The sequence below is a fragment of the Gorilla gorilla genome, chromosome 5, assembly GCF_029281585.2.
Source record: "Gorilla gorilla gorilla isolate KB3781 chromosome 5, NHGRI_mGorGor1-v2.1_pri, whole genome shotgun sequence".
NCBI classification, from domain to species: domain Eukaryota; kingdom Metazoa; phylum Chordata; class Mammalia; order Primates; family Hominidae; genus Gorilla; species Gorilla gorilla.
Window position 1 is genome coordinate 93179465 of NC_073229.2, and position 14843 is coordinate 93194307.

At 34.3% G+C, this 14843-nt stretch overlaps 1 protein-coding gene across 2 annotated transcripts in view; it reads left to right on the forward strand.

Annotated features, from left to right (window-relative positions):
• ADGRB3 (adhesion G protein-coupled receptor B3) overlaps positions 1-14843 on the forward strand; it is a 755063-nt gene that overhangs the window by 425311 nt on the left and 314909 nt on the right. For both annotated transcript variants that reach the window (XM_019029897.4, XM_019029899.3), the window contains 2 exons: positions 783-885; positions 13154-13197. In XM_019029897.4, the coding sequence (XP_018885442.1) occupies positions 783-885; positions 13154-13197 (147 nt within the window). The remainder of the gene's footprint in view (positions 1-782; positions 886-13153; positions 13198-14843) is intronic.

The window sequence follows — 14843 nt, forward strand, 5'->3', positions numbered from 1 at the left end:
TTAAATCTCTAAATACTAGATGATCTGCAGCATTTTACATATTTTGTGTGAAAACCTACATATACTAGAAAAAGTTGGTTCAGTTTTGTGTTTATATTGGTAGATAATTTCTTGTAAACTATAGATATGATTTTCTTAAAATAACTTAAACTTCTTTGTAAATGAAATATCTTGGTAAGATATTTCAGGCAAAATGTCTTTCTTAGATTGAGAGTATTGAGATCAATCAGTGGCCTGTCAATCTCTATTGCTGAAATAAATTATGGTCAATAATTAGCAACAGCATTTATTTCTATTTAAACTCTGTTTGCTCTAATGTTACTCCACATTGCAATTATTTATTGTAATGTGTTTTGGGATAATCCGTAAAACACCAAGACAGCACATTACAATAAGAGTATTTGATCTCCGAGAGAACAAAACTCTTAGGTCCTCCTTGATATAAATGAATTATATTCATTTAAATATTGTCTGAAGGTTTGAATTCACAATCCGTATCTCTTGTAGGTGAATCAGATTTAAGTAATCAAAAGCTTATCAGTGCTGTTGCTTTTTCATATTTTCTGCATCTAAAATGGTAAAATGGCCTTTTCTCCCTAAGTTTTCTGTTCCACATAAGGTTTCTTTACAGCAGTAAAATGTGTCTTTCCATGAATAACACTACGATTTATGTTTTTGCTTTGGATGCATTTATTTGAAACCATCCCAAAATGTATTGAGCAGTAGGAATTTATACTTTTCATCAGTCATTTCTCCTTTTAATTATAATTACTCTGTTGCAGAAATTATACTGTCATTAATTCCAAAATCATCGTGGTCACAATAAGGCCTGAACCCAAAACAACTGATTCGTTTCTGGAGATAGAACTAGCTCATTTAGCTAATGTAAGTACCATCCACTGGGCACTGACTTGCTTATGGAATTACCTTTCTAACAGTCATTCTTTCAACTGATAACACCAGAATACATTTTCTAGGCTTTTATAGTTGCAAATGTATTAACTTGTTATGAGTATGTGTATTATGAAGAAACAGAATGATTATTCTATGCTTTTTTCATGATAAAATTCTCTTCAATTTATCCAAATGAGTATATGTATTATAAAGAAACAAAGAATGGTTATTCTATGCTTTTTTCATGACAAAATTCTCTTCAATTTATCCAAATAATAGTTAATAAATCATTTATCAGTGCACACATCTTTACCAAGCTTTGTGCTAGGCACTGGAGAAGATGAGGTGAGTAAAAGCCTGTTAACTGTAGTGGTGCTTACATGGTAGTTTATACAATTATCCAAAGCATTAAACTATATACTTAAAATTGGTGAGTTTTATCTTTAAATAAAACTTGATCTCACTATGTGGTAGGAAAGAAAAAATTTAAGTTGCATGCCACAGTAAAAGTTATAAACAGTGCAAAGGGGAATGATTAATTCAGCGGAAGGGGGTGCTGGGTGGAGTGGGTAGCATGTAGAAATACTAAGTCAAGGATCAGGGAAGGCTTATTATAACTACCTAGGTGATCGCATTGTCTAAATCAAAATCTTTCATCTCAGAATGAAAAGAACCCATTCTTAAATCTATCCAACTGCAGCTGAAATGCTTCAGATTTTGTTCAGTCCTCTATACAAATTTTCAATGTCTACTTATTATTTAAATATTCACTTCAAATACTTAAATCATTGAAGTGGAGGAGCAAGGAAAGTGATCCCTATGAAAGTCTTCCTTATTGTACTTTCATAGTTCCTGTATTAAAATAAGTCAGTCTCATGATTTACTTGTACATATTTTTATTCCTTGCAAAGTTTTTATGAAGTTGACCTTTCTTTACATTGAAAAAAAAAATAAAGCAAAAAGTGATTAAGTCATTTTCCCAAGCCCATATAGTTAGTGAATGACATAGCATAATTTATACTCACATTCTTTTGGCTGTAAAACTTGTGTATTTTCTACTATTGTGTAGTTTCTGATTTCCTGAAAAAAATCAGCCTTAGTTTTATAGAAAAATGATAATCACCTTTTCTGTGAATCACCTTTTCTAAGATGCCCCAGGCTTCCTGGATTATTTAATAAAAATTTCAAATCTCTCTGCAATAACTTTCAAAGATCATTTGATATTTAAACTATTTAACTTTAAACTATTCTAAATAGTTTAACTATTTAAACTATTTTAAATAGTTTAACTATTTAAACTATTTAAACTATTAGTTAATATTTAAACTGTTAGATGTTTTCCTGCTTTTGTCAAAATGTGACCATACTAGTTCTATCTAACCTTAAGAACATGTTTTAGTTCTACAATATCTACCTCCTCATACCTTAGTATAGCCCTCATCTCTTCACTGCACTGAGAACTGGGAGACATTTTTAACTTTTGAACATTTGCTTTTGAATAAATAATTTGTGTATTCAAAATTTTTTACAAAAATATATGTTTTTATTGTTTTTCTACAGTTACAAGTATTGGGAGAATGTAGTAAGAGATATTAATTCTCTGTATCAGATTGTAGAATTACTGAAGAAGCACCCAGTATCAGAATGTGTACTCTGTTTCTTATGCAGAGAACAGTTGTGCAAATGAATCACAAGACTTTGATAAAGATGAAATCATTATTTAGAACTTAAAGGACATGTTAAAGGAAGCTTTTTTAATAAATTAAAAAAGAGTAGTCTCAAAAATAGTGTTGAAATAGTCTCACTATTTGAGTATAATAAAACTATTTGAAATGAACGTATTTAAGCTTTGAGTCTGTCTTTTATGTTCTGGAAATGTATTTTGTCAGCTGATTTACAGAAGATATAAACCATGTACTAAAAATAGTTTCTACTTATGGAAAACAAAGAACATAGTCAACAAATTTTATTAAGCACCAGCTAGTACTGGAATGACAATGAAAGTCAGCATGTAAGAATGATGAGATAATTATCAGAAGTCACTTAGAATTAATTGTGTCTTTCAGTATTTTGAGTAAGTGAATTGACCAGGTTCCCACGAGAATATATCTCTACTCTAGAAAGCCCATGTTTAAAACATATGTATACATGTAGAAATATGTTACAAAAAAGTGGATGGGGAGAGGAGAATAGAAAGAGGAACAATTTTATGCTAGAGAAGAAAAAGTCTCTAGGCGCTCTTGTTTAGAATCTGCCCGCCGTGCACATCGTGCCTCTTCTCAGAGGCTCCTCCAGTTACTGACCACACAACTGAGCCTCTCTGGGCTGCTCTGGACTCTTTTATTTAGAATATCCATCTCACTGTTGTTTGTACAATATATACAGCCCTTCTACTTTAGTGTTTTGAATTTCTAAAGCTTATTGTATTTACATTTATTTTATTGCTAAAATTAGATTTTGTGAAATACTTTGGGAAGTATTACTGTTCACTAAGGGAGGGAATATGTGGTTTATTTATCGAATATCATAATGTTATTACCAGTCTTATAAAAATATATTCTATGTACTGAGATTAGTTTATTTCCATTGAAGACAAAAAAAAGGTCTATTTTGAAATATAATGTTAGCTGAAATGTGAAGAAAAAATATATCTTAAATATGCAGACTGAAATTTATTAGAACAAGCCTGAACTTCATGTATATATACACACACATGCACACACACACACACACACATATGTACATATATTCAGTTGGCCCTCAGTATCTGCATCCATGGATTCAACCAACCACAGATCAAAAATATTTGGAAAAAAATGAAAAATAACAGTATAACAATAAAAATAACACAAATGTAAAAATATAGTATAAAAACTATTTACATAGTATTTACACTGTATTATGGTATTAGGTCTTGTAAGCAATTTAGAGATGACTTCAAGTATACAACAGAATGTGCATAGGTTATATGCAAATATATATAAGATACTTGAGCATCCATGGATTTTGGATGGGGTTTGAGTCTGTCTTTTATGTTCTGGACATTTATACTCATCAAATTTTTAGATCCTATAATGCATAAGGAAAGTTAATCATCTTATTGAAAATAATTCTTGAGGCCCAATGAGTGCAATGAGTAGATCCCTATGTAGACAAACACATATGCTATTAGGATCCCTTGTGTCTGACAGGTCTGGGCCTACTGTGACTTTCCAAGGTGAATAACATCTTTATCTTTATAGATGAGTCAGAAGAAAAAGAAGGTAAAATGCATTTTAGTTATCTCATGCTCTATCAACTTTGCAAGCCTGAAAATGCATACTTTTTCCAAATGAAGTCTTTATGTAGTTCCATTTCAAATGGAAAGATAGAGTGGACCATACCAGCCTGCAGTCTCCTTTTGGCTTTTAAATTTTTTTTCCTCTGGGCGTCAACTCCAAATGGTATAGGTAGGGTACTGCTGCTGTCTTTCAGGGTTGAGATAAATGCATTATGTTTGTAGTTCTCAAATTGATCTAATGAGAATTTGGGCTTGTAGGTTTTGTTTTCTTTGCCATATTTGCGTGCATTCTAATAGCATGAAGCTAACAAATTAAGAAATTTGTTTTATGTGTATAAACCAATTTTAAATGAAAATTAACCATGACCCTATGACCTTTGTAAATCATAGTGGAAAACACAGTGACAACTGTAACGAATATGCTTGTTATCATTAGATAAGCATGAGAAACAATGAAAAGAAATTCCAACATTCATCAGTGGGTATTTTCATGAATATAAAGGTTAATAACCTAAGGATTTAAAAATCACTTGGCAAAACTTTGAAAAGTTCAGTGAGTGCATCCGTAATTTTCACAAAGGGCTGTTTGATATGCCTTTACTTTTTGAATTACTTTTCTGCTCTAGCTTTATCCATTTGGAAGTGGTTTCTGATATTTTGTCTGTTTACAGTTCTTGGTAACTTTTATGGAGAGTCTTGAAATGCTACTAGACAAGGAGATTAAAGGCTCTTCCAACAACTGAAATTGAGATAGAAATTGCTCTCTGGCTACATTTTTGGTTATAGCCTAAATTTCTTCAGTAGACATCCTTCTCATGTTTCAAATTTAGTTTATTGTTAATTATAATACATAATTGATATTCTTTAAAAATATTTTAGTATGATTGTGCTATTGTTGGAGCAGGGGGTCAGCAAACTTTTTTAGATAAGAGTCAGATCATAAAGAATTTCAGGCATGAGAGCCATAATGGCTTCTGTCACATCCACTGAAATATGGTGTTATAATCTGAAAGCAGCCATTGACAATATGAACCAATAGGTGTAGCTGTATTTCAATAAAAAGTAACTTACAACAGATGGCAGGTCAGATTTGGCTCGTGGGCTATAGTTTGTCAACCCCTGCGTGATACGCAGAATAGTGACTCCTCCAAAGATGTCCACATCCTAATCCCCAGAACCTATGACTGTGCTGTGTTACAAGCCAAAAGGGATGTTTGTGTGAGTACATGTCAAAACGCATATGTGCGTTACATGTCTCTGCTATAACCCCATATAATTATTATTAGGACATATCATTATATTGCTTTTGGACGTAAAAGAAAAAGGCATAGGCTATATGTTGTACCTATATAAAATCTAGTTATTTAATTAATCTATTTCTTTATTAAAGTTATTTGCTACTTTAATTAATATTAAATACTTGCACAGTTTTAACTCTAGAAGACCCATTTGCTTGCTGAGAGGTACACCAGACTCTGTGCAGCCATTATTGGAAATGATGTGATCACATGCAGGTAGGACACTCTGAGACATATATGTGGAGGCAATGATTTTCTTTGAAGCATATACATGTAAAAACGTCCTGATGATGGTTCTGCTTTTTACTGCTTCCCATATGACAAGTGGAAAGTATTCCTCTGGAAATAATGCAGGTTAGTGATATATCTCAGAAATTAGAGAAGCAAGCTGTCATCACATCTATAAAAATAGTGTCATGTGGTTAATGTGGGCTACTAACTATATAGCAGAAGTGATATTAAATATGTGCCCTCTCCTTGTATTCCAATCAAATAGCTGCCAACTTTCTGTGAATAGCTATGTAACATAGATGGGACTCATTCTGATTAAAACAGTATTCTACATTTCTCACTTCAGTGGCCTTCATGTAATTCTGCTTTAGCTAAAGCCAATTTTTTTTTCATTCCATCTTAGTTTGTCTAGTTTTCAGTGTGATGAGAATCCTCATAAAATCCATCCAAATTATCTACATCTCCAGCTTCCTAACAAATAAGAGTACAGTATTGTATTCTCAATGTGTCTTTTAAGGCTTTAGGTACACAGCAGCTATCCCTTAAAAACTGAACATAAGACCCAGACTTAGCTCCTTCTAAGTATCATTTGAAATACTAAAATATGGAACAGTACTTATCATAACTTTGAGAACATATTGGAGAAGAACATCCAGGAGATTACTTCCTGTTGAGTTTTATATTGTATTTTTTCACTGCCTCATCCCCTTGCATGGTGTTTTACTCTTTAAGGGACTGTAGAACTGTTCATATGTTAAAAGACATGACACTGAAATGGGTCCCTCTCACTGATCAACTATTAGCAGACTGTGATGGATTTGACTGTGGAAAAATTTACGTCTACTAATGTCTTGCTTCCCTTAGCAATTCCTGAGATGTTTTTAATGTGTCCTTCTGAAGTATCATTAAAATTATGGGGAGGCTGAGGCGGGTGGATCATGAGGTCAGGAGTTCAAGACCAGCCTGGCCAAGAGGGTGAAACCCCGTCTCTACTAAAAATACAAAAAAAAAAAAAAAAAAAAAAAATTATCCAGACGCAGTGGCAGATTACTGCAATCCCAGCTATTCAGAAGGCTGAGGCAGGAGAATCGCTTGAACTCAGAGGACAGAGGTTGCAGTGAGCCAAGATTGCGCCACTGCACTCCAGGCTGGGTGACAGAGTGAGACTCTCTCATTAAAAAAAAAAAAAAAAAAAAAAAGAAAGAAAGAAAGAAAGAAAAGAAAAAAATTTATGGACAAAATATGAATTAGTCTTTTGCAGATCCAGTTAGGCAAATTGGAAATATTCTTTAGGAATCTCCAAAATCTATTTGGGTAGTTATATACAATAATAACAATCTTTAGTAGGGAAAGAGAGAGAGGATAAACTTAGCAAAATCCAGGTCATTTTAAAGTAATGCCTTGCCATCTAAAATTTAGGAAATTAAAGAGAGACAATACAGTGTCAGTTGAAGAGTCTTTCTCCCATTCACTCAACAGATCAAATGTCCAACTCACTGAACGATGTGACAGAAAAATTCATTCTGTAACATCTGACTCAGAGCACTAGAAATGTTCAAATAATTATGATGAAGTCACCGCCCTTCTTCATGCCCTTAGCTGCCTTGCCTATTTACTTGCTATGCCTCCACTGAAAAGAGATTATTTTGTTTCAAGGAGGCTGTGAAAGGTACAAAAAAGTCCTGAAGTTTAAAGATTAGTAGTTTATTATGGCATATAACCACCAAGCATTCAAAAATCTGAATAAAAAATAGAGTAACCACTTTATTTCTTTTTTTAAGCAATTGTATTCATAATTTACAAGTAATAATTGTATTGATCTGTGGGGTACAATGAGAGGTTTTGATATATGTTTACAATATAGGATTCTTAAATCAGGGTAATGAACAAATCCATCGCCTCACAAAGTTTCAGTAGATGGGAGGAATATGCTTTAATGATCTATTGCACAGAATGGTGACTATAATAAATAATAATGCATTGTATATTTCAAAATTACTGAGTAGGTTTAAATGTTTTCAGCATGTTATTTCTGCCATGTGTATCATGAGCAGTGATTCTCTAAATTTGATGTGAAAAAAAATTATGGAGAGGCAAGAGTGCCATTATTAAAATGCAGATGTCTAGGTTTAGCCTCAACCTTAACATTCCTATAGCCAATGAATCTACATTTTCAGTATGCATCCCAGTTTATTCTGAAGTAGGTCTAGAGAAAACACTTTGAAAACATCATTAATATAGCAATAGTGTGATTAAGGTAGCATATGCATTGAATGTACTGAAAATTTAAAACACCAAGGAAAGTTTAAAGAAACTTGGTCATTTGTATTGTGACATTATTGTTATCTTTTCTGTAACCAACTTGTTTCAGATCTCTGCTCAAAGATAATCTTGCTGATGAAGCTTTCTTAAATAGACAAAAGTACTATCCACTCTATTTTCCTAGTTGTACCTAGTCGTACCTCTCTCTCTCTGCCCTTCACTATGGTGAAATACATGAGGCAGGGACTTAGTTTTGCTCATCCTTGTATCACAGTGCCTTGAATGGTTCTTGGAATGTAATAGATGTTTAGTAAGTGAATGCAGAATGGTTGCAGAATGGTTAGACTTGTTGTGATCATCTGCCTGCTCTCTCTTCTGACTTCTGCACTTTGTGAGGGTAATATAACATAGTTGAGTATTTCCTTAAAAAGACTTAGAAGAGAGTTTTGAAAGAACAAAATGAATTTCTAGAATCATTAAAAGTGAGGGCTAGAAAAGATGTCCAAATCACCTATTTTATAAATAAGAAAACAAAAGTTATGCAGTTCAACAAAAGAGAGAACTATCCATTGGAATGCTTTGGCAAAGCTAGTGATATATTCTACTGTCAAGTAAATATATTTGTTTGGTTGACGTTGGAACAGAGGAGAGAAGTAAAAGAAAATAGTGAAGGAACTCAAGAGTGGTATGTAGAACATCTATGGCAATTAGAAATTTGAGCAGTGGTGCATTTTTTAAATGCTTAAAAGTGAGTAAATAGAAACATGTAGAGTTCAGCTAGAGTTTTGAATGGAGCCAAGAGTGGCAGTTTTTGTTTGTTTGTTTTGCCAAAAACATGTTTGTCAAGAATATCATTTCCTTTTCAAAAGTTTCCAAATATGTGCAGTATTACCATTTTGTATGTCAACAAATACTATTTATTGATAGTTTGGTAAATTAATCTTCTTTAACCCATCTGTCTTGTTTACCTGAGAATTTTTGTTTTCTTAGTTTACTGCATTTGTTAAAACTACTTCTACAGATTAGTACTTAGCTTCTCTCTTTTCCTCTCACCGTGTCATTACATTTTGTTATATTGGGCTATTTCCCATTATTGATTTCCTGTAAATTCCTCATAACAGATCTTGTAGCAGAGTCCCTTTGAGAAAAGTAACTGAAAATTATAACAAATATTTTACAGGTACTTACTCAGCAAAACCTTTTAGCCAGCTTTGTTTTTTTTAATATTTAGAATCCATTCATCATTGGTTGCTTTGTTTTCTGTGTCACATTCTTATTATTTAAGTGACTAGTCTATTTAGGTACTAAGTTTTCTCTCATTTGTTTGTTCAGCTTATTTTTCTAAACTTCAAATGTTCGAACTATCGACCTTAGCTCACAGTCTCACATATTGGTGACTATACTAGAATAAATGTTTATTGTATACATCCCAGAATGTGTAGTGAAACTTAAGATTGAATGATGCATTTTGGAACCTATAATAATGCTCACATGTATGGTGTTTAAATTTTCATAACCACAAAAAGAAAGAGAAGCATGCAGCAGGATCTAAGAAGTAAGGGGTGAAGAACATGGAGAATAAAACTGAATGTTGACAAAGTCATGGAAAAAGATTAGAAGAAGCATTTCTCGTTTTGAAACCTTTTTTGAAGAATAAATCAGTTTCTTTAGGGTGATAAAAAGGAAAGAAGTATCCAAACAATTAAGTTTATGTGTTCTTTTCTAATTTTTTTTGTTGTGGCTTACTGTGAACAATCATTGTGAAATATTAAGCCTATAGTCAGTATCTTATATTAGTTTATATAAAGATTTAACTTAATCTACATTATACATCATTAAAATCAGCCAATTAGATTTAATGGATCTGTTATCTCAAGTTCCTCAGCTGCACTTGGTTTCTATACCCTTGAAATGCATACTTCCATACTCTTCACTGTGATGTTACAAGGATAATTTGTTTTGTATAAGGTTCTCTGAGCTCCTTTGAACAAAGCCCTAGGTAAATATAGCATAACTTTATGACAGCATTTTGGCTATGCTGAGGATTTATCAGAAAGTCACAAGCTATATGAAAAATTCGGGTAAGACTAGACAGGATCTTATAAGATAGAGAAGAAACCAATTTAATACACCATTCCCCTTTCCTTCCATAGAACATCTAGATCTATGCCGTCTGTAAGAACCAGATAAGGACCCATTTCTTCTATGAAACTTGTGCTGACTAGCATAGGCCATGACACTCCATTTCCTCATTTGTCCTTTACTCAGTAAACTATGGCTAGTGATATTTATGTAAGCATTTTGCTTGGATTGTTACAGGAACATTCCATGTGTATGTTCCTCATCTACTTCTATAGGACTATGAACTTTTTTCAGGAAAGACAGTGTTATTATACTGTAGGAGCATAGTGTAGGGAGATATGAGCATTCCCTAACAAGTAAGACCCCACCTCATCAAAGGGCAGAAGCTGCAGGGAGGTAAGAAGTGCCCAGCAGGAGAGGCCCCCAAGAGATGTGACTACCAGTGGGGCCCAGCAAGGGAGTCTCCTGAGAATCCACCCAAGTGCTGGTGATGTTGTAGAACTTTTTCCTTAGTTCAGCTAAGAGCCGGGTTCTTGTTACATGGCCATGAGAGATTAGGCTTGCAGACACTTTGAAGGGTGAGAAAAAAAATGGAATTTATTGGGAAAAGAGGGGATGAAAATGAAACAGGGGCCCTCGGCAAAGCCAGAGTCCTGCTAGTTGGCTTCCCCCTGGCAGACTGAATTCCAGTTTCCACCCCAGGAGAGAAGGGGTCAGGCTCCTCCCCTGCAAATGTTGTGAACCTCCCAAGGCTCACCCAACTGCACATTCCTTATACTATGCAGGCCTTGGAAGTTCTGTCAGGGAGCCCTTCCCACCTGGCTGTCTCAGTGAGAAGAGTCAACTTAAATCATCAAATAGGGCCAGACTGCTCAGAGCTGACTTTGGACGTTAGTGGGCAGGTGAAAACCTTTTGCCTCCTTTACGTCCCCTCTCTCACCCCTCTACCACCCTGGCCACTGGCAGAGTCATGGCTGACCTCCGCCCCAGTCTTTCATCTGGAGGAGAGAAGATGATCTGACATTCAATCAGGTTCTGTGTTTTGATCATTATTTGTAACAGATCATTTTCAATTGCTAATGACATGACAATCGTGATTTAATGTGACCACCAAAGTCTATTATTTAAGAGTGGCTCAAAACTTTGGAGGCTTATTTTCAATTTATGACTAAATTTCCATCCAGAAGCAAGAAAAAGATCATTTTTTACTAAATAAATTTTAAAGGAAGAATGGGAAACAAAAACAAATGCATTTTCTGATTGCTTAAAAAAAAAGTAAGATACCTTGGATATGTGGCCTTTCAGGGAATTTTTAGAATAACTGGGATGCTGCAATATTGGAGTTAGTCATGTACCAATTAAAATGAATAATATGTAAGGTTTGAGTGAATTTCATACATTTTAGAACAGTGAGCTTACTATTTATTTCTAGCAAAAATTTAGAAAGGGCCTATCAGACAGCATTTACAAAGGCACACCTCCAAAAGAGCTTCTCTGGACTTTCAAAGATGTTGCTTTCCCAGATACACTCCAGTGATTGTCTATATGTAGGCAACACTGAAGCCTGAGGGCTGGGTCATAGCTTGCTGGCAATGAGGTACGGTGTCCACCTGTGGAAGGAAGGCAGTGGCCTGTTTCAGGACTGTACTTTTTTTTTTTTTTTTTTTTTTGAGACAGAGTCTTGCTCTGTCGCCCAGGCTGGAGTGCAGTGGCGCGATCTTGGCTCACTCACTGCAAGCTCCACCTCCTGGGTTGACGCCATTCTCCTGCCTCAGCCTCCAAAGTAGCTGGGACTACAGGCGCCTGCCACCACGTCCTGCTAATTTTTTTCTATTTTTAGTACAGACGGGGTTTCACTGTGTTAGCCAGGATGGTCTCAGTCTCCTGACCTCGTGATCCGCCCTCCTTGGCCTCCCAAAGTGCTGGGATTACAGGCGTGAGCCACCGCGCCCGGCCTCAGGACTGTATCTTTTAACTGCCTTGGTCTGTTTATTATTATCAATGACTAGGTTGGATGAAGGCATAGATAATCATGTTTGTTTGTTTAATCCTGTAATGACACAAAGCTTAAAAGCAATACTGAATGGGTGGGATACCAAAATCAGGATTTTAAAAGCTCAGCAGAGATTGCAGTATGTGAGTAATACCTATCTAGCTCAGGAAGAGTCTACCCAAATATCTAATACAATCTTAGTTTGCATTATTAGGAAGAGGGCACCTGATTTGGAGAGGTAGTGGTACTGCTTTGCTGTGCACAGGTCAGACACAAGTGAATGATTTCCCTAAATACACTTTAAAAGTGTATGCTCCAGGAAATTAGTCATGTGGAGGATGAGAGAACTTGAAACCAACAGTATATGTTTAATGGGTAAGAGAAGACTCTTCAGGCATATGACAGAATCTGTAGAAACATGTATCTAAATACATTAGAACTCTTCAAAACAGAAGCACATTGAATAATGCAGTGTGAAAAATCCATGGTGTTATCTTGAAGGTCATGGCAGGTACTCAATTCACAATTATTGAAGTAAATTTAAAATCTAGCATTTTCACTTAAAATTTCATTAGACATTATCCTATACAACTATGATATGCTAATTAAGAGGATATTGCAAGTCGACAAACTCCAGAAATGAACATCTCTTATCTCTAGGAAACATCAACTAGAGGCTGAAGACGAGGTAGTGGTGGTGATTATACATGTGCATAATATAGGATATTTCACTGTGATTTCAATATTGTGAATACTGTAATCTTAAAGAAAGTAATCTAGCAACTAATGTTTTAGAGACATAAGTATAAAATCAAAATCATCAAAATATGGACTTATGGTGTATGAGAGCCTTGCTTTTAACTTCCAGCAAAACTAAATACAAGTTAGAGTATTTGGAATAAAGATATTGTTTTTATAGAACTTTATAAAATGAGTCACTAAATCTATGAGAAACGAAATGCAAATTTCTTATAAATAATTAAAAAGAAATCATTAAAGTATTTCTTACCACAAGATAAGAAATCTTCCATTCTGTTTCTATTTCACATAATCCTTCAATCTTTTTATATATGTACTCAAGATATACGCATTCTTTCTCTGCTTTTTTTTTAGGGTACTTTGAATCCCTATTGTGTGTTGTGGGATGACTCCAAAACGTAAGTGACAGATGTTTTCCTACATTACTTTGGGCTAAATTTTCAAAGCACATTAAGTTATTTCAGCTGCCTGCTAGTTAACAGGAATATAAGTCAGTGGGATGTTGCATTCAGAGAAAAAAAAAATCCTCTTTTTGAATCTTCGGGACAGCATGATGAATGTGTTTGTGTGTAATGATGCCATCAGGTTACATCTCAAGATACTATTGCATTACCTACTGTGTAAGGCACATTGCAATGTGAATTCCATGAGGAATTTTTAAAAGCTCTGATATTTTAGAATTTATAGAAGCTCGAATGCCATCTTAACATCTTGTCCTAGTAATTCAGCTTAGCATTGCAGAATAAAATAGCAAGCTCTATGGTCATTTAGCCAATATATTACTCATATGACCTTGAATCTATTATCAGAGTAATGCAATATTTATATGGTCCTTCCAAATTGTTTTGTCATAAAAACATTGAGTGACATTTAATTTTTTATTTGTATATTTTTGAATTCAGGCAGAAAAAATAATTGCACTAAATAAGTATGAGTAATTCTTCCATGTTATTTTTTTGTTTGTAGAAGTAATTGCAATATATCTAATCAAAATCACCTTTATTTTATTGATAATCCTGAGATTTTGATGTCTCAAAGAGCAGAAAAATCTGTAGTTAAGTCTTGGTTAGACTCCTATACTTTAAATACTTGTGTAGCTTACAACTTTTATTTTTTTGCTTGGTTTGATTTTGCATGAGGGGAGATAAATATCAATCAATCCCAAAAGTAATCCCACTCTATATATGCTGTCAGATGAAGCACCATATTGTTGGACTGTATGTATTCTAAGAATTTTCCTGGTATTCTTCACCCCTGATATGATCTACATCTGAGGTTTTGTGATGCTACTTGTTTCTCACCAGAGAGTCTAGAAGAGGAGCATTTTTAGAATCTCTAGGAAAAGATCGAAACCTCGGACAATTTTCTCAGTCCTAGGATGCTGATATAATTTAAATTACAATTAATATTAAACATACTTTTTTGCTATAGGTTCTGATACTCTGGGTATCCTTTACTACTACTAGTCCAGTACAATAGTTAAGTACAGAGAATTCCAACTTGCCCTGTTGATAACATGAGCTGGATAGCCTTACTGATGTGATTATTATTTTTTTCTTTTTGGAACTTTACAGACAAATCCATGATAGTAAAATTTTTGCAAGCTTTCTCTCTCTACCAATAGCCAGAGAAGAATTTGGTGGTATAATCTAAGGTGCACTTAGTATGTTATATAGCCAAGGGAAAAATAAAATGCTATAAAAATCTAGTTGAATGTTTTCGGCCCAAGAAACATGTGCTATCTTGAACTCCTGATTTTAGTTTCCGTATCTCTGTGAATAATAAGCAACTTTGACTTAGTTTTATTATTATTATTTTTTTTACTGGGTAGAATCTGCTTCTTTGTTGATCTAAACGGGGGAAAGTGTTAGTTATTCCAAAAGCCCCTTAAGACTATTAAAGGGACACTGCAACAAGAGATAGTTCCTTATTTTGTGCCTCCTGTTGGCTACTTTTCATAGACAGTATAAGGTGTTAAGTTGAATTTATCAAACTATTGGTTTCTGAGGTCAGCATTCACCTGAGGAATCAATCACACCTCCCT